At 43.2% G+C, this 22,416-nt stretch overlaps 1 protein-coding gene across 1 annotated transcript; it reads right to left on the reverse strand.

The window, feature by feature from the left end:
* Window positions 1-1,451: 1,451 nt before the first annotated feature.
* Window positions 1,452-14,887, reverse strand: LOC124226707 (butyrophilin subfamily 3 member A3-like). The gene is made up of 10 exons (XM_046640348.1): window positions 14,793-14,887; window positions 13,691-13,834; window positions 10,713-10,838; window positions 10,109-10,456; window positions 8,412-8,693; window positions 6,681-6,839; window positions 6,391-6,501; window positions 5,225-5,251; window positions 4,747-4,773; window positions 1,452-3,203 (listed from the first exon to the last, which is right to left on the reverse strand). Exons 3-10 carry the CDS (start codon window positions 10,795-10,797, stop codon window positions 2,674-2,676), a joined length of 1,569 nt encoding a protein of 522 aa, XP_046496304.1. The 5' UTR covers window positions 10,798-10,838; window positions 13,691-13,834; window positions 14,793-14,887; the 3' UTR covers window positions 1,452-2,673.
* Between the last annotated feature and the right edge of the window lie 7,529 nt (window positions 14,888-22,416).

A 22,416-nucleotide genomic window follows, 5' to 3' on the forward strand; every position in this document is an offset into this window, starting at 1 on the left:
ACATTCAGTATATTCTCAGAAGCAGAGACTTATAAAGAAATACTGTTGATGCCCAATCCTGTAGCCCATTGATCCACTTCAGGTAGACAGTTTCCTGCAAGGGAACAATTTCTCAGGTGCCTGCCCTTCTTCTCCACCTGAGAGCTTTCCCTACAACCAATGATGCTTGCTCCCTTGCATACATGCAGCCCAACCTGGAAGTGCAGGGGAACATCCCAGGGACCACCTTCAACCAAGGGGGATAAGAGTTTAGATGAATGACCCAGGCTCCCCAACCCTAATAGGAGGATTCAGAGGAATAGCCTATATTTTCACATGATTTCTTAGAGTCTCCTGGGTGGGACCGAGCCTAGTCGCCCACACGATAACCAAATAATTAACATATATTCTTGAATTTTTTACCTAGTTGGCATCTCCTCTTACCTATTTTCAAACTTGGGTTTCCTGGGATCGCTTCCAAAATAGACTACCTGAACTCAAGTCCATGACTCAGAGTCAGTTTTGGGAAACCAAACTGAGAGATGGGATAAGGTAGAAATTTCACCACATATTGTATCCACCAGTGAAATTTATCTTTTCTGGAGAAGTACACGCTGAGCTGTATACCTTAGTCTAGTAAGTGAAGAAAGAGCTACAGATAAAATTTCCAAAGATTCACAGGCATCTCCAATCATGGAGGCCCCTAGTCTATAGAGGGGCCTACCAGAATGGAGGTCTCCTCCTCCTTCAGAGTGAGCGAGGCTGTGACTATGGTAAGTGCAGCAGGCTAAATACACCACACCATCATCTCTGCAACCCATGAATATGGTACATTATATGGAAAAAGGAACCTTACAGATGGAGTTAAGATTTTGGACCTTAAAGTAAGGAGATTACCCTGGAATCTTAGGAAAATTATCCTGGAATATCTGGGTGGACTGAATATAATCACCTGAGTTCTTAAAAGTGGAAGAAGGCAGAAGAATCAAAGAGATTTGAAGGAATAAGAACCAAGAGACATTCAAAGATTGAGAGGGACTCAAGCTGCCATTACTGCTTTGAAGATGGAGAAAGGGGGCCTCAAGCCCAGGAAGGTGACAACCTCTAGAAGCTGAGAATAGCCCTCAGTTGACACCCAGTAAAGAATAGCAACCTCAGTCCTACAACTGCAGGAAACTGAATGCTGCCAACAATCAGAATGAGCAAATAAACAGATCCTTCCCCAGGGCATCCGGAAAGGAACTCAGCCTGCAGGCACCTTGATATTTGCGTGATGAGACCCATGTTGGATCTCGAAGCTACAGAAATGTGAGATAATAAATTTACATTACTTTAGGTCCTGAAATTTGTGTTAATTTATTATGGCAGCAATAGAAAACTAACAAAATAAGGATTTTGTGAAAATATTGCAAAGAAGGAAACTGTGAAACTGTGGTGGTTAAACAGTGTGAGTTTAAAATCTAGGAAAAGCTCAGTTGAAGAGTGAAGATTATTAATAATTTTATTTAAGAAATGTAACTTGACAACCACATGCTGAGTAGAGTGGATACCGTGGTGAACAATAACAGTGATGATAATGAAGAGTAGCCTTTCCCCAGTATCCATCAGTACAAAGGAACATCCACTGACATCAATGCATGATCATGGGCGGAAATATCCCTTTCCTGGAGATGGAGTCTACAGTGTTGATAAAAATACCACTTAAGTTCATCTAGCTTCTGTCCTCCCAAATTGTTATTCCATAGACAATCTTTAGGTGTTAATTTAGGCTTGTAGAGAACTTCAAAGTAGGAAGATTGGTTCTGGCTCCTTAATCATGCATCACATTGACAGAGTGAGTACTCATGTGCCCATTGTTAGTGAAGGGTTTGGTCTCTAATCCCTTCACATCCTGTATGATGCAGTCCCTGTGAATTCACTCTCTGGACCACATCGCCCTGCACACTCAACCCAATGAAGTGCCAGACCTATGGCTCTGACAATCAACTTTGAAGGTACCAAGTGGGGATGTGGCCTCCATAGTCACCTACAGTGAGCCTCACCCTGGGGTGCCCTGAGCAGCAAGACTCAGGGCTGCTTATAGTACCTTGGGGAAAACAGGACAGGAAAAGAACAGGGTAGGGCCAGGAGGTAGGACAGGGGCTTAACTTCTCCCAGCAGCACAAATTTCTGTGTGAATTATATAAGTTACTTCACTTGGGCCTGCCTCAGTTTCCACATTCTCAAAATGAGACTACCTCACAGGGTTTTTGTAAGGGTTAAATGAGTAACAGTCACTTAAACCATTTAGCACAACACCCAGTACATTTTCAGTTATCTATACATTTTAGTTATTATTGTTCAAATTCTAACTGTCATTCACTGCTGAGTCACCTTGGGAAAGTTAATTCAATTTTCTGCATCCCTGTTTCCTTATCTATAGAAGGGAGACAATAAAGTGGTACCAAACTCAACTGTCATATGGAATAATGGAATTAATATGAGTGAAGTGCTTCACACAGTGTGTGCATTTAGCAAGTATTTCATTGTTGTGATGTGTTGCTATGAAGGAGGAGGCCCTCAGCTCCACGCTGGGCAAGGGGAAGCTAGGATGTTACTTCATCCTTAGAGTCCCTTCCAATCAGCAGAGCCCAGGGTGCCTGGGGTCTCCAGGGAAAGCTCTGACACTAGGTCAGTAACAAGAGAACTCTGCATTCAGGTCAGTGCTGGGCAAATGGTCAAGGCAGTGGGATCTAGTGTTGAAATTCCAAAAATAGGGCACAGAGGCCCGGAGAAGGAGGTTTGCGGGAACGTGTAGATATGAGATCCATCCACAGCATTGTAGAATGAGACCTCACCAATCTCATAGTCCAGGAAAACCCCCACTCTTTGAGGAGGGTTGGCAATTGTCAGCTTGGTCCTGAAGTGAGTGAGAGCTTGATAGTCTTCCCCATTAGACAGCTCCATAGTCCAGAATCCATTTTTGGGTGCTCTACAAATGGAGTATTTCCTCTCCACATTCTCCATGCACACCCCGACATGCCAGTTTTTCCTATCTCCCACCTCCACCTCCCAGAAATGTCTCCCTGATGTGAAGCTCTCGCAGCCAAGCACAGAGTAATGCGAATCAAATCTGTTAGGGTTGTCTGGCAGATTCTGTCGTTGGTCCACCCACTGCAAGCTCCTCTGGTCCTCAGAAACAAGGAGATTGGGGTTTGCTGTGTCTGGATCCAGAATCACATCCGCTGCAGAAAGTTTGGGCACGGGTCGTGGGCTCAATCCTTGTTCCCAGACCTCAGATCATCAGACCTTCAAGATCTTCAAGACCTGGGTCTGGCAGAGGAGGGCCAAGTCCAGAGCCTGGTGTCCCCAGCCTGCCTTGAATGTGACCCTCTCAGCAACACCAAAGGAAAGGGCCAGGGGTCTTTTGTTCAGTGGAGTACAGTGTTTAGGGTCAGGATCTGCCTAACTTGACGTCACTAGTTGGCTCCTTCCTTCCATCTTTTTCCCATTTCTCTCCCCAAAAATGATTCAGTCCACCTGTGCTTTATAGTCACATAGATTTACATTTCAATCCTTGCTCTGCCACTGCTGAGCTGAATAACTTTTCTCTTTCTACAGTCTCTTTTTCCATAGTCTGAAGCTATATATCTTTGAGCCTTAATTTCCTTATCTGGAAAATGGGGATAAAAGTACTAATCTCTGGGTAGAAAAAGACAACAAATGTTTTATACGAAGCCCAGGGCTAGGCATGGAGGAAGTACCTGATGTTATAGTAGCTCCATGCCTTTTCTGTGCTAGAGGGCATGTTGGGGGCTTTCTGTGCTCCCAGATCCCTTCTCTTCCTTCCTCTACCCACTTCTGGGCCCCAGCAATCTGTCCTCTGTGGACAGCATCACTGGGCTCCCTTGCCTTGGTTACCTATTGGGTTTGGCCAATGGGAGGTACTAGCTGAAGATTGGAAGGAGAAAGAGAAGAGAAGCAAACATGTATTTCCCCCACTTCCTCCCAGCCAGTGTCGGATGGTGATGGCCTAACACAGGCATGACTCCTCTCAGGCAGCCCTGTCCTTGAGCTACGGCTTCCTCTGGGCTCCAGTAACTTCTCCCTCTCCCTGTTCCTTCAAACCTATGGGTGGTGACAGATCACCACTGTTGTGACCCCTGGGGAACATCACATTCCCTTGTTGGTTTCCTTTAACCCTAATCCTGCCTTTGTAAAGAGTTCCTTTTCTAAACCTTCTTCAAACCACCCAGTTTGAACATGCCGTTTATTTGCAGTTGGTTTTTTATGACCCATACACATTCATTACCTCATTTAGTCTTTACCTCTACCTTCACATAATAGAGATTATGATCATCGTTTAAAAACGAGGAGACTGAAGTCCAGAACGTTAACTGACTTAGAGACACTCAGCAGCAGGAGGTGGCATAAGAAGCTTGGGGAAAGTAAAAATCTTTGCACATTGCCTTCTCTCCTTGGTCATTCCACGTCCTCCCTCTCCCTGCAGTGTTGGTTCACTCTGCCTCTCCTTCCCTCAGTCTACCCTTTATGCCTCTTCCTTCCCATGAAGATCTGTGGACCTAGGAGAGCAATCCTCCCTGCTTCTCTGGGCTCTCAGCAGGAAGGCCCTGGAGATGGGCAAAGCTTTGAGACCAGGACTTCAAGTCACCCACTTGAAACACTCCCAGTCATGGGGAATTTCTTCCCGGAATCTCAAGAGTTGGAGAAAAACGGCATAAGGTCCCTCAGGTTGTTGTCCTAGGGAGCATACAGTGATTCACTCACCAGCTTGGAAGAGGGCCATCTTCCATTCTGAAAGGCAGGAGACACAAACAGGGAACGGGCATTATTTCTGTTCTTGCTGCATCCATTCTCCTCACTAAGCTTTTTCCCTCTCCCTTTCTTCAGTCTCTTCCAATGTCCAGCTTCCTTAATCTACAGCTCTGCCGAATCAGAATCTAAAAAGTAGTGGACTTCCTTCACTCCGTCATGCTGGGGCTGCAGGCGAAATGGGCAGGCTTTGCTAGGGTGTGAGCCTACGCGCCAGCAGGGTAAGGGGTGACTGAAACTGGCCAGAACCTGTGTCTGGAAAGTCCTTTCTGGGGTTTCAGAAAAGCATGGGTGGTGTCTCCCACAGAAAATGAGCCTCTGGGCTAGATCTAATTATTCCTACTGGGAATGCCAATGGGTCATGCAACAGAGAAAATGTTTAAGTGCTTAGTACACACGTGCCAGGAAACTCAGAGAGCTCAGGGTCACTCACCATCATAGTCCAGAGACTTCAATCCACCTACAATGGAAGAAAGGTAGAGATGTCACCTGAACTATGTCACTTCTGTGTGATCTAATTTCTCTTCTTTTGCACCAACCTAATCTTTCTTTTTGACCCCCATCCCCTCCATCCCTACCTTCTCCCTCTGCCTGTTCAATGCGCTCCTCCCTCTCCTCCTTAATATGAAATCTGAGAACATCAATAAGAAATAAGGGTGGCTGTTTGGGGGCAAGCACAGGGAGGCCATGTTTTTAATGGGGAACAGGGCCTTCAATCTCTCTCCAGGAGGGGCCTACAGACTCTTCAGCCCAGCAAGGCACCAGGGAACATATAGGGGTGCACTTGAAAAGAAAGGAGGAGGATGGAACTCCCTCGATGAAGTGCCTTCCCTGTTCCCATCAACTGCGTGCTGATATACCACAGGCACCATGCAAGTGCTTTCCAAGCTGAGACCTGGCAGCTCTATTCTGTATGTGTCCATACTCCCATACAGGGGCACAGGTGTCACTGTGTGTATACCTGGACATGTATATGTACTAGAATCCATCTTTCTCAGGCTTTATGATGTCCTGCCTACTTCGAAAAAGAATCGGACAACTTAATGAGGGAATTTCAGACACTGTTTTTTTAAAAGCAATTCTAACAAGTCTATGACAACTAAGCCACTGTGGTACTGCTTTTTTTTTAATGCACTTTTCTCTCTCCTTCTTCTCATATTTCCTCATTCTTTTAGATCTTACATTCTTTGTTTTCCTCTCAGCAGCCTACGGATTATGTAAAGCAATTAGTGAGATTCCCAGCATAGGGAGGGCACTTTATCTAGGGAGTTCCATCCCCCTCCTCCTCCTTTCCTGTCAAGTGCACCCTGGATATTCCCTGGTGCCTTGCTGGGCTGAAGAGTCTGTGGGGCCCTCCTGGAGAGAGACTGAAGGCTCTTTTCCCTAATAAAAAACACAACTCCCTTATGTTTCCCAGCAAAGAGCCAGCCTATTTCTTTCCCTTGGTAAAGGGATCCTGGATATTTTTCAGCCTTGGACAGAGTTAGGGGTGAGGAAAGGGGCTGGGAAATATTGGAGCAGAGAGTCTTAGATGCAAATTCAGAGAAAGTGTCGGAGACACTCAGGCATGAGCCATGACAGGCGATCCATCTCTCATACATCTGCAATGGAAGGAACCTGAAGTGTCATGAAGCAGCTTAAGGCAGAGATACCGAGCCATGGTGGACCCCTCGGGGAATCTGAACTTACTCAGTATACGCTGGAGGTACTCTGGAAAATAAGCAGGGAAAAAAATTACTGTTATGGGGATGGAGTGGGGAGGACCTTTGGAAAATAAAACCTACTAATGACCCAGTACAGTGGTTGGTGCTTGAGGTGGCGATGGGGTGAGATCCTTAGGGGCACCCTCCCCTAAGCCAGTGTCTCAGGTTCCCTCCCTGGTCTGATACCTCTTGCCCATCGTTCCTCTTCCTTTTCTGCTTGCACTCTCTCTATCACCTGCTGCTGTTTCCAGAGGAAGTAAGCAGCCCCCGCAAGAAGCAGCAGCAAGACAGGCAGGGTCCCAGCCAAGGCTACTATCCAGGGCCTGGCTCTCCAGAAGAAGGGGTCTGCAATGGAATGGAGCGTTAGCCTCTCACCCCCAGGGTGGGGATCACAGAATTGATCTCATGACCTTAAATGATTCTTCACCTAAAGTCACAGAAAACTCTGGGGAAAACTTCGGTAAACTCTTACTATAAAATAGTCTATTCCTTGTCTTAAAATGTCTGCTTCTCACATGTGAATAGGAGTTACTTGACCATCAGAATCACATTTTTTCTAATTTAATTTTTCCATAGTTTGCATTTACATGGTTCAAATATCAAAAAAATATAGAAGGTTGTCCAAGTCTCCCATTCACTGCCTCCTCCCTCCCCCCATTTATTAGTATCTGATTAGTCAGCTTAATATGGTTGTTAAGAATAGGAACTTTGGAGCTGGAGGGCCTGCATTCAAATTCTGGCTCCTCCACTTGACTAGCTGTGGGATCTTGAACTAATTCTTAACCGCTCTGTTCCTGGTGTCCTAATCTGTAACATGAGGGAAATAATAGTACCGTACTCATAAGGTTAAAGGATTAAATTAATGCTTGTGAGGAGTGTGACACGAAGTGAGTGTTATTCAAGTGTGTATTAAATTTTTTAAATATAAATATCCTTCTATTTTTTTCTTTTTTACACCAAAGACAGCATTCTACACAAACCACTCTGCATGTGGCTTTTTCTCTTCATCTCAGAGAATCTGCCACATTAGGACAGAGCAAATGTTTGTGTTTTCTTTCCCAGCTGTGCAACATTCCATTGCATAGAAGTTCCCCACTGGTGGACTTTTGCATAGGTTCAAACTTTTCCCTATCATAATGAATGCTACAGCAAATAGCCTTTTACATGGGTCATTTCATACATACGCATACATTTCATACAAGCATATCTGTCAGAGAAGTTCCAAGAAGTGGGATTCTGAGATGAATATATAAGTAGTTGGGAGAAATACTGCTTACTGCCCCTAATAGAAGTTGTGCCAATTTATACCAAAAATATACCAAATTGTACCTACAAATGCCTGAAAGTGACTCTCTCTCCACAATCCTGCCATCAGAATGTGTGATCTGCAACCTGGTTTTGTTGTCTTTAATTTAGTTTCCAATCACAAGTGGTAAATGTTTTAATACTTGCTCCTCTATAGACTGAGATAGGACATCACCTTATGTGTTATTCCCTTTTATGTGAACTAATAATTCATGCCCTTTGCTCATTTTTCTATTTTCTATTGCTCATTTTCATTTTGAGTTGTTTTATATTGTAAGCAGATTAGTTCCTTCTATAAGACATCAATCGTACATATTTTTTTCCCATTTTGTCATTTGTCTTTGCTTAAGGGTCTGATCTTTACCATGTTCCCCCAGTTCTCACTGCTTCTCACAGTGCCTGGCACACAGGAAATACTTAGTAAATATTTGTGACATAAATAGCTTTATGGGGAAAAGAAACATGCCAAAAGTAAGAAAAAGGCTCTGGATCCCTGCTCTGTGCCTTATATTCACTACAAAGATCCAAATCAGCAACAAAGAATTACACGTCTTCCTTCTTTCAGTAGCCACAGCTGAGCACAGTATACCTAGGACTAAGCAGGGTACTGACCTGCAATGGAAATCCTGGCTGACTTTTCCTGCCTGAGGAGGGGATTTCTGATGATACAGGATACCTCGTCTTCAGAGTCATCTTTCACGATCACAGATGCTGCGACTGCATACAGACCTGCTCCGTCCAACTCCAAAGGTCCTGGCACAGCTGGCATGTCTGTTCCCTTGGCGTCTATCCACTGTATTTCGGGTCGAGGATACCAGCCAGTGGACATGCAATCCAAATGGATCCCTCCATCCTCATGACCCTTCATTTCAATGTGACAATCAGAACCCAATGCTGTGGAAGGATAATTGAGCCTGAATTCTTTACAAAGAAGCCTCTTGCATTAATGAGAGTCTCAACAGGAATCCAATGACACAAGCACATTAGATAATTCAAGGGGAGTTTCATTAAGGAGGTATTTACAAATGCATGGTTGTGGTGAGGGGAAAACTACATAGGATGGAGCAACACCCCAGGGCCAAGAATAGTGGAGCTGTTACCAGCCACCGCTAAACCCAAAGGGAGGTGGAAAAGAAGCCATTTTGAAGCCTTAAAGAAGAAAATCATATAGAGACAGCTTTCTTGAGAGGAGCTGGGAGCTTTGGGAATGGAATGCAGCCAGCTAGAGGTGGTCCTACAGGGAGAAAGTCTGTGGAGTAAGTACCTGGACCTCTCTCTCCTCTCCTTCCCTCCATTTTCTGCTTTGGCCCCCTATTGACCAACCCAGCCAGAAACCACAGGCAAGACAGAGCCCTGAGAAAGAGAAATGCAACCCTTGACATCTGGACATCGGCCTGGTTTCAGTGTTCTCCTGTTGAACATAAGCAATTTCAAGGAACGTCAACATCAGACAAGGGGACCTTGTCACTATGATGGGTCAAGACAAAAAGAAGACCACTCAACAATCATGTTTGACCGTAGAGGAAAACATGTACACAGTCTAAACCACAATCATGACTAAACATTTCCCTATCCTGGCTATGAGTGACTGCTGCTCCTTAACCAATTACGGCTTTAGCTTCACTCTAGTCTTCCTCCTGATAAGACTTATTAAGACACCCACCCACAGAATCACACCCTGCAGCTTCCTGATAGACCCAAGCCAGATCAAAGTCCCACTTCCATAAACCCTCCCGAATCCCCTAACACAAGCCCAAATTCTATACCAATCTTCTCTAACACCATCTTAACTGAGACACCCTATGATTACCACACATGAGCCTTCTCCCTCCCTGCAACAAGTAATAAACACAACTTGGTCAACTGCTGGTGTGATCCTGGGGGCCTTTGGTGGGAGAACATTGGCAGCACAGATGCTGTCCTACAAGTCAGCCTCTGGGGGCCCAGAGCAGTGTGCACCTGGAGGAGCCACAGAAGCCATCTGGAACACAACTGAACCCAAACAACTCTGTGCCATCGCTGAGGAGATATTTTCTTATTCTTCCTAACTCTGACCTTTCAATTCCTGTCTTAGACCCTGGTGGCCAGCATGAGGGAGTTCGTTGCTTGATGTTATATGGTACAAGAGGGATTATTCCTAGACGAAAACCTGTGTCTTTTCCAAGAGACTAAGAAACAAAGTGGGAAGGCAGTGGAGGCAGTTCCTAGTGACCAGCCAGGGTGCTCTGAGGTGGATTTGGAGGATGACTTCTTCCTCTGCTTCCAGGTCCTAGGGAGGAATGAGCTGAGAACAAAACTTGGAGGCTCACCTGCAACCTCCAGCTCCACCATGGCTTTTTCATAGAAGTTTTCATCTTGGAAATAACACAGGTATCTTCCACTGTCAGAGGCTGTGACATCATAAATTCGGAGAGTAGCCTTCCCTTCAGTGATGCCATCTCTTAAAATCGAAGTTCTCCCTTGATACTCTGCCATCTGATTCTCTTCTACCTCCTTCCCATTTGCATACTCATATACTACCTCCCTAAGGCTGGATCTCACCCACATTAGCTCCATGGTCTCTGCACTCATCTTCGGGGAAAGATGACATGGTAAATCAGCGTCTTCACCCAGCATGGCGAGGATGGGGCCAGGGGGTCCAATCACACAAAACTGAGCTGATAAGTAAAAGGAGAAGCTCCATCAGAGGAAGTTGGGACAACGAAGGTAAGGGAGGGGGGATCTCACACATGTCGGTGAGGTACGGAAAACCTAGAGAGGAACAGGATCCTAACAGAAGTAAAATTTGTCTTAATGGCATGTGCGCCTTCAATTAGGATTGGATTTATAGGTATGATAAGTTGTCAGAGGTTCTGACAGGGCACTAACAGGTAATTGTCTTCTTCAGATACATAAAATCAGAATGTTCCCTACCTGAGCAAGGGGTAAGCAGCTGGACCAAGACGAGGCAGACAAAGAGGTCGAGCAGAGGGAAATTTAAGGAACTTGCCATTTTCATCTGTGCTGCAGAGAGACGGTGGAAAGAGGCAAAACTATGACCTGGAAGAAGATGAAGAATTCCGCATTAAACTTCCATCTCCAAAGGCTGACTCAGGGTGAAACACAGAGTCACTAATATTGTGACTCAACATCCTTTCCTACTAAAATTTCTGTTTGAGAAATTTGACTAAAATTCTCTTTGAGTTCCAACATAAAAAATCACTCGTAAAAATATGAAATGTTAAGTATACATACATTTAACATATAAATGTTATGTATGTCCTGATAAAGGTACATGTATTAACCCTTAACCCATCAGGAAATCCTTGACTCTACAGTCCAAATGTGTCTCTCTCTGAGTCCCCTGATTCAATATGTGTCCCCTATAATCTGTGCTCAACACAAGAACCTGAATGGTGTTTGAGTCACATCATGTCACTACACTGCTCAACACCTTCCAGTGGCTCCCATTTCACTCAGAGTAGATGCTGAAGTCCTTGCAATGGCCCACATGGCCCTCCAGGACCTGCGCCTCTCACTTCATCTCCCTTACTCTCCTCATCTGCTCCAGACACACTGCCCTTCTTGCTGGTATTTGAACAGGCCAGAACAGAGGACTTCGGCCCTGACTCTTTCTTCTACCTGGAACTCTCTGACCCCAGTATCCACAGGCTCACTCCCTCACCTCCTTCAGGTCTTCCTCTAAAGTTCATTCCTCCATGAGACTTTCCCTGACCACAGGATTATGGCAACTGCTCCCAACCCCCTGAGCCTGCTCTTTTGCCCATTGAATTTTCCCCATTTAACATATCATGTGTTCACCGTCTGTCTCTACCTGCTCAAATGGAAGCTCCACAAACTAAAGATATTGGTCTATTTTGTTTACTGATATGTAAGAGCTGGTACAACAGTGTGTGGTTCACAGGGAACCCTCAGTAAATATTTGTTGAATGAGTGAATGGATGAGGGGTAACATATTAACCAATAAATATTAGAATTTTAAATCAATTTAGATGATCAGATTAACATGTTGTCATCTGGCAAGATGGGAGGTGGAAAGTTATGAAGACAAGTAGTGACCTGCCTCTGTAGTGACCTGCTATTTTAGTCTGACTCAGAGAGCACAGCCTGGCCTCCTGTGCTCCCACTGGGACTTGTCCGTATTAATGTATTTATTCCTACTTTCCAGTGAAGCGGTTTCAAGGAACAAGCATGTCCTGCATATGCATGTAAGAGTGTTACAACTGGGTATGCTTCAGTGCACTCTTTTCACAATTGTTCTTTTGAGGAGAAATATCCATAGGAAGGAAATTATTCATTTCCTGCCTTTCTTTCTCTAGATGTTCACCAGTGCTCCTTGGCAGATGGCCTCTGGGCTCACCAGCAATGGGTAATTTCCCTGGTCTTAGTCTTTCCACTGGTAGAGAAGTGGGTTTCAGAGGCAGAGATGTAAGAGCTGGGACTTATGAACAAGGGGCCAATATGTCCAGCCGGGAGCACATAGCAGCCTAACAAAGCTCATGCCTCTACAAAATGCTGAGGTTCTCTAAGCTCAGAGGCAGGACCCCTGCAACTCCCCACTCCCAGCCCAGTGCTCCCAACTGTTTCTTGGCTCAGAAAAGCAACTCCACCATCTTTTAGGCATGGTCTGTGGCATCACTGTGAACCTTTGTGATAAGGAAGTGTGGGGCTGTCGCCAGCTGGCAAGGCTTGATTCAAACTGGAGTTCATGCTTGGCTTCCATCCCAGCCACTCCAGATTTGTTTGAATCCCTAGATAGTGGAGAGCCTGAGAGCAGGCCTAGGTGGATCACTCAGAGACAGGACCGAGACCTCGGGACCTAAACCCTCCCTGCCCCCTTGGTCCTCTCCCATCTTGTATCCTCTCCTTCCCTGAAGATATCATGTGGGATTGGTTGGTGACAAATGACTTGATGGTGTGCACATCTTGGGAGCAACACTGTGGAATCTTCCAAGCCTCAACCCATAGCCATCACCACCTTCAAATCATGTCCGCATCAGACTCTGCTTAAGATCCAGGCAGACCCCCTGGTGGAGGCTCTGGAGTCAGAGGCTGAAGCCACCACTTCTTAATCACAAGACCAGTGAATGGGAGAGCTAGGAATAAGACCAGCTCTCACCCATCTTATCATTCATTCATTCAATAAACATTTACTAAGCACACATTATGTGCCAGGCCCACTCTGTTAGGTGTAGGAACAAAAAGGATGTGGAAACTAGGTAATGGCACTCGGATTCACAAGCTGTGTGAAGTCAGCCATGTGACAAAACCTATTTGAACTTCAGTTACTCATGAAACAATGTGAAATATGAACTTTGAAGTGTGCATAATCAGCCCAGCAGATCCCCTTCCAGATCTGGGTCAGCCAAGCACTTGCATGAATCCAGAGAGAAGAACGTGTAAGGATGACACTGCAGCATTATCTTTAAAAGTAAAAGAGCGATCAAGAACCTAAACATTGGAGACTGGTTAGTTGAATAATGGCTCATTGCTACAAAAAAATTCAATGAGGCAGTTAAGACTAATTTATAATCACTAACCCAGATAATCAAGATATATTAAGTGAACAAAAAGCACATTGCAGAACAATACTAACGATTCTATTAAAAAAAAACAAAGCTATAAATTTGTATATACATTTTTGTCATTGCCCTAAAAGAAGACTGAAAGGATACAGGCTACACTGAGAGTTGGGGATTGAATAAAAGATACTTTTATCCTTTTTGCCCTATATTTTGGAAATTATATGAATGTTTTAAATTTTAAAAGTTTTCGTATATAACTTAATAATAAATCATTGTTACAAGCAATTATAGTGACTGCAACATATTTGTTGTTCAGAAAATACCAACTCCTCCAAAACCAACCAGATGAGGCCCCAGTCATAGTACCTGCAAGTCCGGGAACTGCCGGGGGACAAGGGAGTAGAAGTCTGGTCAGCTGGCGGTGCTTCAGACCCTTGTCTGAAGCCTGAACACCTTCAGACAAAATGTTGTCTTTCAGTCCATCCTCTCCTCTTCAAACTGTTCTCTGTGCTGCTAGAGAGGACTATTATTATTACTATAATAGCCACAATTTCCCTGCTGTCCTCAGAGTGGGGAAAAATGTTTACACTTACTTTTTAGGGTATTTCTTGATTTTTGTTCCTAATTATGCATAATTTTAAAATAGGGAAAAATATATAATTTAAATACTCTGTTATGGTAATGATAAACTTCACTTCACGAGAATGCAAATATTTCTGGAAGTATTTTGGCCATATATATATATATATATATATATATATATATGCCAAATGCCTTAGAAATGTTTCATCGTTTGATCCAGAAATTCCACTTGTACGAATTACTCTTAAAGTAAAGCAATCAGATGTTAACACAAGGAGTTCTGTTTAAGGCTGTTCAAAACAGTAAAATCTACAATAGCAAACTGTAGACACAATTTAGATACCCAAGGTGAATCCAATTTTGCTACAATTATAAACGAAGCTCTTTATTAAAAACGTAATTCCTAATAACTGTATGATAATCCCTCTGTGATTGGACAACGTGTTGTTTATTCATGCTCCAACTGTTGCATATGGATACGTATGCTGCAAATGGAGGTTGATGCAGATTTTTCTATATTATAAATAATTCTGTAATGAACATGTTTACATATAATTCTTTGAGGCACTTTTTTTTTAGAATCTATTAGGATACCTTCCTAGACATGAGCTGGAGAGATTGAGTCCTTTGCTCCTTTCTGGCTAGAGTAAGTTCTTAAGAATACCCAGTTGGCAAGTTTCTTCATTCAGGTTGTCTCTCTCCCAGCAAATTTCCCGATGCAGGGCCTCACCTTTTGCACCTGCCCTCATCCCCCATCCCCTCATCTCACACACAAGCATCAAACCCCTTTCTCTGGGTGAGGAATTCCCTGTACCCACTCTCAGCTTTTTAGCCTCTCTCCTTCCAGGGCCTGTGGCACTGGCTTTTACCAATTTCCCCCACTTACCCCTTGGCATTTCCATCTGAAAATTACAGCCCACAGAATGAAGGTAATCAATACTTCTCCGTTGTAGTTAATTAACAGTCAGCTCTGAAAGAAAGAGAAAGGAAAGAAAGGCTGTTTCCTGTGAGAAAGAGAAGCAGTCTCTCTTTGGAAGAATGACTTTTCTGATTGGCTCAGAGGGGTATTTCTCATCAGTTGCTGGGCAGACACCAATGAGGAAGGTAGAAGGAAAACTGAAACTGTATGGGACTGTAGAAAAGAAGAAAAATTACAGCCCTAATTCCCCCACTGTTTATGTTTACCTATTTGAATCATTGTGTGTTTGTGTATAATCAGTATTTCATTATATACATTTGTTTATGTCTTTTATATCACAATACTTTTATCAGCAGAACTAAGCAGAAAAATTAGAAGACTTTAAAGACTGAAGAGAGGAAGAGATGCGTTAATTACAACATTTCTGTGGTCATTTTGTAACATCTGTGTGCATGTAGGTGGACACATGGAGGAGGACATCTTTTACAACAGAGCCAAATGGATGTACGAACAGAAAGAAAACCAGATCCACTCTACTGTTTTAGCACCTCTGAAACTCAAGTCTCAGATCCGTGACCACATCATATAATTTTATGGTTTCCAGAGGCAGTGCTGCCAGTAACTGATGGGCATGTCTTACATTTTCAGAGCATTCTTATTTGGAGGGTTGCTGAGAGCTTCATCCACTCTCTGCCCCTTACTTGCGCTACATTTGTATTTTCAGGTATATTTGTTTCTCCTCTGCCTGCAGGATTCTGTATTCTCTGAGGTTAGACTCTGGATAGGCTGTGAATCCTGCTTCTATAAGGTGTATTTGAGAATAACTGGTCCTATCTGTGGCCTAGGGCCTCCCAAGACACATTATTGTGATCTCAAGACAGTGATTAAAGCTTCTAGGGCTTTGAAGTGAACTTGGCTTGTGGAATTTGATTAAATTCCAGCAGTTTGCATTTAGGCTTTGTGGTAGACATGGCTGGTGGTTGTACAGTATCTATTCCCTGCTTCTCCTTATTGATCAAACCCATTTTGGGGGACTACTTCAATGCACCCATCCCCCTTATAGAATAGGAAAGACCAAAGGACTAAGTTCGAGCCAATGATTTGTAGGTGGAGGTAGTTGGGTTGTGTTTCTCAAGAGAGGCCCATATTCTTCCTACTTCCTCCTTCGTCTTTTTGTCTAGAACATGGTCCTTGGAGCTGGAGTACAGGGACCATCTTGTGACCAAAATGGAAGCCACATTCTGAGATGGTAGAGAATAAAGACAGAAGGAGGCTGTGGCATGGATCCATCTCTGAGCTGCCAGACTAGCTCTGGACTGCTGCCCTCTGAATTCATTTTACGTGAAAGGAAAACAAACCTTTGTTTTGTTGAAGCCAATGGTACTTCTGGCGTCTGTTATCAATAGCAAAATACAATTCTTCCCTCCCCACCCCCCCCCATCAGCAGTCTATCATGAAACTTTTCAAGCATACAGCAAAGTTGAAAGACTTTTTCAATGACTGCCAAATACACCTACTATCTAGATTTCACAGTGAAAATTTTACTATACTTGATTAATTATAGTCTGTCCTTATATTCATCCCCTATCCATCCTTATCTATCCATCTATTTATTTATTTATTTATTTGATGCCTTTTAAAGTAAATTGCAGACATCAACGCACTTTCCCCTGGATACTTCAGCACACCTATCATGTCGAAGAACAGATTCCTGAAATGCTGGAGGCACCAATGCTCTGTTTGAAATACAAATGTAAGAGTACTTTCTAGTCATATCTTCTAAAATGAACAGTGGGATATGTTTATCTGGGTATCTCTAGCTCCTAAATGCCTATCCATCCCCAATGATATTGACAGTCTGGCCCCAGGTACCTGGCCCCTCCTAGTAAGAATCAGGCTCCCTCCAGGAGGCTGTGTGAGCAGGAGGCTCCAGGACTGCCTCTCAGCAACAGCTTGAGACAGGGACCAGCCCTGCCTCAGGGCCCTTCTGTCCATTCCCTGGAATCTGCTAGAGAAGTGCTCTCTTCTTCACTGAAACCACAAGAAGGGAATCAATGTTCTGGAGGATCTGCAGGATATAGGGCCCACAAATCACTTGAGGAAGAGCAGGCATAAAAATCGCCTTTGAAGGAAGCTGAAGAGAGGCATGGGGTTGGGTTCAGAGACAAAATAAAAGAGGAGAGTGGGCATTCCATTACAATGGGAAGAGAATGTAAAAATTAGCTCAGAATGTTACAATAAGACCTGCCAGTCATCAGGTTGGGATAACAGACATATTTGATAAAGTAACCACATAGTAAACAGAAATAATATTTCTCCCAAAGTCATGCTGCAGCTGCAATGTGGGGAAAAACCACACCCTTCTCTGAGTGCTTCCTGTTTTCTCACTCACTGAGAAACTTCCTTTTAAAAATTCAATAACATTCATTTTTTTGCATGTGGCTGTCCAGTTTTCCCAACACCATTTATTGAAGAGACTTTGCATTCTCCATTGTATGTTCTTAGACTCCTTTTGAAGATTACCTGTCCATTATCTTACACCATACACAAAAATTAACTCAAAAAGTATTAAAGCCTTGATGTAAGACCTGAAACCATTAAACTCCTAGAAGAAAACATAAGCAGTATTTTCTTTGACATGGGTCTTAGCAGTATCTTTTTGGGTATCACGTCTACTAAGGCAAAGGAAACAAAAGAAAAAATAAACAAGTAGGAGTACATCAGACTAAAAAGCTTCTGCAGGGCAAAGGAAATCATCAACAAAATGAAAAGACAACCCACCAACTGGGAGAAAATATTTGCAAATCATATATCCAACAAGGAGTTAATTTCCAAAATATATAAAGAGCTCACACAACTCAACAGCAACAAAAAATTAGCAACCTGATCAAATAATGAGCAGAAGATATGAACAGATATTTTTCACTTTTCCAAAGAAGATACACACATGACCAACAGGCAAGTGAAAAGATGTTCTACGTCACTAATTGTTAGGGAAATGCAAATCAAAGCCACAATGACATATCACTTCACACCCATAAGAATGGCTAGAAAAGAGAAGGAACAACACGGGCTGGAGAAGCCGTGGAGAAAAGGAACCTTCATACACCTTTGGTCAGAATGCAACCTTATGCAACCACAAGGGAGAATAGTATGGAGATTTCTCAAAAAAATAAAAAGGAAATACCGTATGATCCAGCCATTCAACTATTGGATATTTATCCAAAGAACATGAAATCAATAATCCAAAAAGATTTGTCCACGGCTGTGTTCATTGCAGCTTTATTCACAATTGCCAAGGCATGAAGGCAACCCAAGTGCCCAACACTGAAAGAATTGATAAGGAAGATGTGATGTATACAATCAATGGAACACCACTCAGTCATAAGAAAAAGACAAAATGGTGCCATTTGTGAAAACGTAGATGGACATTAAGAGTATTATGCTAGGTGAAATAAGTCAGGCAGAAAGACAGATACCGTATGATTACACTCGCATATGGAAGAAAAACAAACACATAGATAAGAAGAACAGATTAGTGATTACCAGAGGAGAAGTGGTGGGAGAGGGCAAAAGGGGTAAAGGGCACACATATAAACTGATGGATAAGAACTAGACTGTTGGTGGCAAACACAATGCAGTCTGGACAGAAATTGAAGTATAATCGTGTACACCTGAAACATACCCAATGTTATAAGCCTATGTGACCTCAATAAAATAATTAAAAAGCAAAAACTCAGAGTCTGTCAAAAGCTTTGCTGCTAGAAATCGTATCAATAAGAATGAACCATTCCATTCTTCTCTGGAGGATCCAAGTTACTTTGACCCAGAAAAGCAGCCTTGATTTCCAACCAAGATGCTGAACTTCAGATAAGGGGGTTCTAAGTACAACATTTTCTGTCTCTTAACTTTATGGTTTCCGAGGAAATAGGGCCCTGGGTCAAATTCTCATCAGGAACTTTACATGAAGCTCTGAGAGATAAATGTGTATGAAATGGGGCAGTAAAAATTCATTAATTCCACAAATTTTAATTGAAAACCTACCTACGAGTAGGTATCAGCACTGAACTTAGAATTGGTGAGAAGAGAGGCATAATGGATTAGGTGAACCACAGACTCTGAAGCCAGGCTGCCGGGGTAACCTTTATTAGCTGTGTGATGTTGGGCCACTTACTTATCCTCTCTTTGCCTTAGTTTTCTTATCTGTATAATAAGGGAAATAATAGTGTCTGTCTTTTTGCATTGCTGCTGTGAGGATGAAATGAAATGATTCAGGCAATTTTCTTACAACAGTTTCATAAACAATAAACCACAAAAATGTATGTTAAATAAAGAGTAGATTTGTTCCTCCCTCTCAGAGTTGATAGCTTGGAGTTTCCCCTTGAGGAGAGGGAGATGACGGGGATTGATGCCGAAGGATTGAAAAACTGAAGGATGGGCTTCTACTGTTAACTTTAGGAAATGAGCATGATAGATGCCAAAATGTCTGCAGAGACTCCTTTCCTGTAGGAAATAGCTAGGTGTGTGCATATACTTAATAACAATTCAAGTCCCCTTTGTACAGCAATTGCACTTTCAAGAATTGATCCTAATGACAAATGCCATTGGGAAATTTATTCTGTGGAAGTGACTGGAGCTATGCAAAAATGATTTACATACAAAGATGTTTATAGTAGCATCATTTGTAAGACCAAAGAAAGAAAACTATCTTCATTAACAATAATACAAGATTAGTATTTAAGATTAAGTGTTGTAAAAAAAGCATGTCATGGGACAACATATACAGCAAGGTTCAATTTTCATTGAAAAACTGTGTGTCTATTAGAAAACTGTTAAAGAATATGCACTTAGTAGTTAATGCAGTAAAATGCTTTAAAAGTAGGAAGTTATTTATGGAAAGGAGCAATAAGTGAATTCAAAAACCGGAAAAGAAATCTTGAAAAATCTGGGGTGAAAAGTGACATTGAAAGGGTCATTGAAATTGCTTGATAAGGAATGCCTGGATTCTCAGAGGTGGTAAGATGTGGCATTAGAAGTAAGAATGTGGAATGTGGCATCAAGTCGCAGAACAGCAGATGACCTGGAGAAGGGATATGGGGAATCACAGAGTCACCTGAAAATGGATTCTGGTTCCTGGAACTGTGTGCTAATAAGTGTAAGGCCCTGACCTCCTTGGGACCTTTCTGTGTTTTCCTCACAAACCCCAAGCTCCCAATAAGTCCTATTGCCCACTTCTACCTCCCAGTAATGTCTCCCTAAAGAGAAGGGCTTGTGGCCCAGCACACATGGGTCAGGAAAAAACCCTCCAGGTTTTTCAAGGAGATCCTGCCAGGTATTTTTCTGCCTCACACTTTCGCAATCTTCGGACAAAAACAGTTCACAGTAGGCGGTGTCTGGATCCAGAGTCGCATTAGCTGCAGAAAGAGCAAGAAACAAGAGAGAGCCAGGTCAACGATGTCATCTCAGGGCCCTCAGTGACTGGGAAAGAGGAGAAAAGAAGCTGACCCTAACCCATGAAGGCCCTCTCCTTCCTTCTCCAAACAGCTAGAGTGATAAGCATCTTCCCAAATGTCCTCAAGAACAGGTTTCAAAGAGTCTCTGGGAGAGCTCAGAAACTTTTACAAGGAGAAGATAATCTAGATTCCTGAAATCTGGATGTCCCAGGTCCCGGGCAATAGGGGTATCTAATCTGGAATTCCCCCTTCCCACCCCATCCTCTCCTCTCCAGCAGCATTTTGTACAGATCTCTCACTTGTCACTGCACTTTTATAACTAGTTTCATATTTCTCTCTGCTGGTCTAGGACGTGAGAAAGTAGAGACTGTGTATGGTCATCACTGCATTCTCACTGTCCAGCACTGTCAGTCCCGGGCTCCAAAGTGGTGCTTAATGTTTGTAGGGTGAAGGAATGGGGAAGGTCCTGTGGAGAGCCTGCAGCCATCCCTCTCTGCCAGCCCAAAGCCCAAGGGGAGCCCACAGGGGACTAGCTGGCCAGGGCTTTTCAGCCAACTGTGTAGGATCCCTGATCTCATCACTACCCATCTTTAACACACTTTCCCAGAATCTCATAGCTTAGAAGAATCAGATGAAAGAAACTTTTGATAAAAACGACAAGCAATAGCATATATTGGAGTATATGAGGAAGCCATTTGATGTAAAGCTGATTTGGCCTAACCTTATTTTTTTTCTAAAAGGGCCTGACGTGGCTGTTAAGCGTGCACTGTATATCTGCTTTCAGCATTTCCGAGGTCCCTAAGGCAAGAACAAATGCCCTTAAGATAAAGGTGCAACTTCCCCCATATTAGCATTTCCTTAAGGACAAGCATCTCTCCCTAGACTAGGAATTGATTGCTGCCCTCACCTGTGACCCCTAGCCGAAGACAACAAACTTGCTTCCTGCTGTGTCCATGGAGACAGCAGATCTACTACCTGCTATGTCCATCAATCACTGTGCTGACAGGGCAATCTTGTGACTACTGTAAAAGGGACATTTCAGTCATGTGTGATACATGCTCTGTGACAGTATATAACCACTGTGTACACTCCCACTTGTTTCAAGTGCTCCATTCCTTTGTGGAAGGGCTCTCCTGGCCTATATGGTCCTCACATTTGACTCAGAATAAACGCATCCCATTTTGATTTATAGATTGGTGATGGATCATTTGTGTTGACACTTTTATGTGTCCACCAAACAGTAGACCCTGTCCTCCTGCTGACACAGCAAAAACATTTCCCAGCCTTCCTTGCGTGCCCAGGAGGAGAGTTGGCCCCTTCCAGGCCTGGCCCATGAGAAATCTTCTGCACAATATTTCTACCTCTTTTTCCCCATCTGCTGGCTGAAGGTAGAGGATAGAGAGGCCCTAGAAAATCTGTGTGAAGCAGAGCTCACCTCCGCATATGATCTGCCCTGAAGTCTGAAGAGATAGAGAAATACACTTTTATTATGTTTATCTACTGAGACATTGGGGTTGTTTGTTACAACAGTTAGTTTACCCTGACCAATGCAAGCCATGACTGAAAGTCGACTCCCTTTACAGTTTGTTTCTGCAGACGGTTTTCCCCTGTGCTAGATACTGAGGACTCGCAAACGGTAACACCCAGTCCCTGCCAAATAAAGAGGAAAATATCACTTCAAAGAGAAAATCTATAACATCCTCTCAGTTCTTCCTTCTAAAAGCCCTCAAATCTCTGTTTTCTTCCCTACCTTATTTATTTAAGAGAATCCTTTATGGTTGATTCCTTTTCTCTTAAGTATACTTATTCACATCTGTTTCCAAAGCTTAAACTATCTCTTCAGTGGTTCATCTGGAGCCCACACTACAGAGCCAAGCACCTCTTTCCTGGACCAGGGCTTCTCTGCCTGGCCGAGCAGTAAAACCAACCTACCCCTCACTATGTCTCTGATTCTTCATTTGTTCTTCATCACAGTTCAGCACTCACTTTCATTTGTCAAATCTAATCGTCAACTGTCAGTTCTCACCTTATTCAAACTCTCAGCCACATTTGACATAAACATTTCCTCCTCCTTGACATATTTTCTTTCTTCTGATTCTGGGACACACATCCTCCCGCAATATTCTTCTTATTCCACT

This window comes from Equus quagga, chromosome 15, assembly GCF_021613505.1.
Source record: "Equus quagga isolate Etosha38 chromosome 15, UCLA_HA_Equagga_1.0, whole genome shotgun sequence".
NCBI lineage: Eukaryota > Metazoa > Chordata > Mammalia > Perissodactyla > Equidae > Equus > Equus quagga.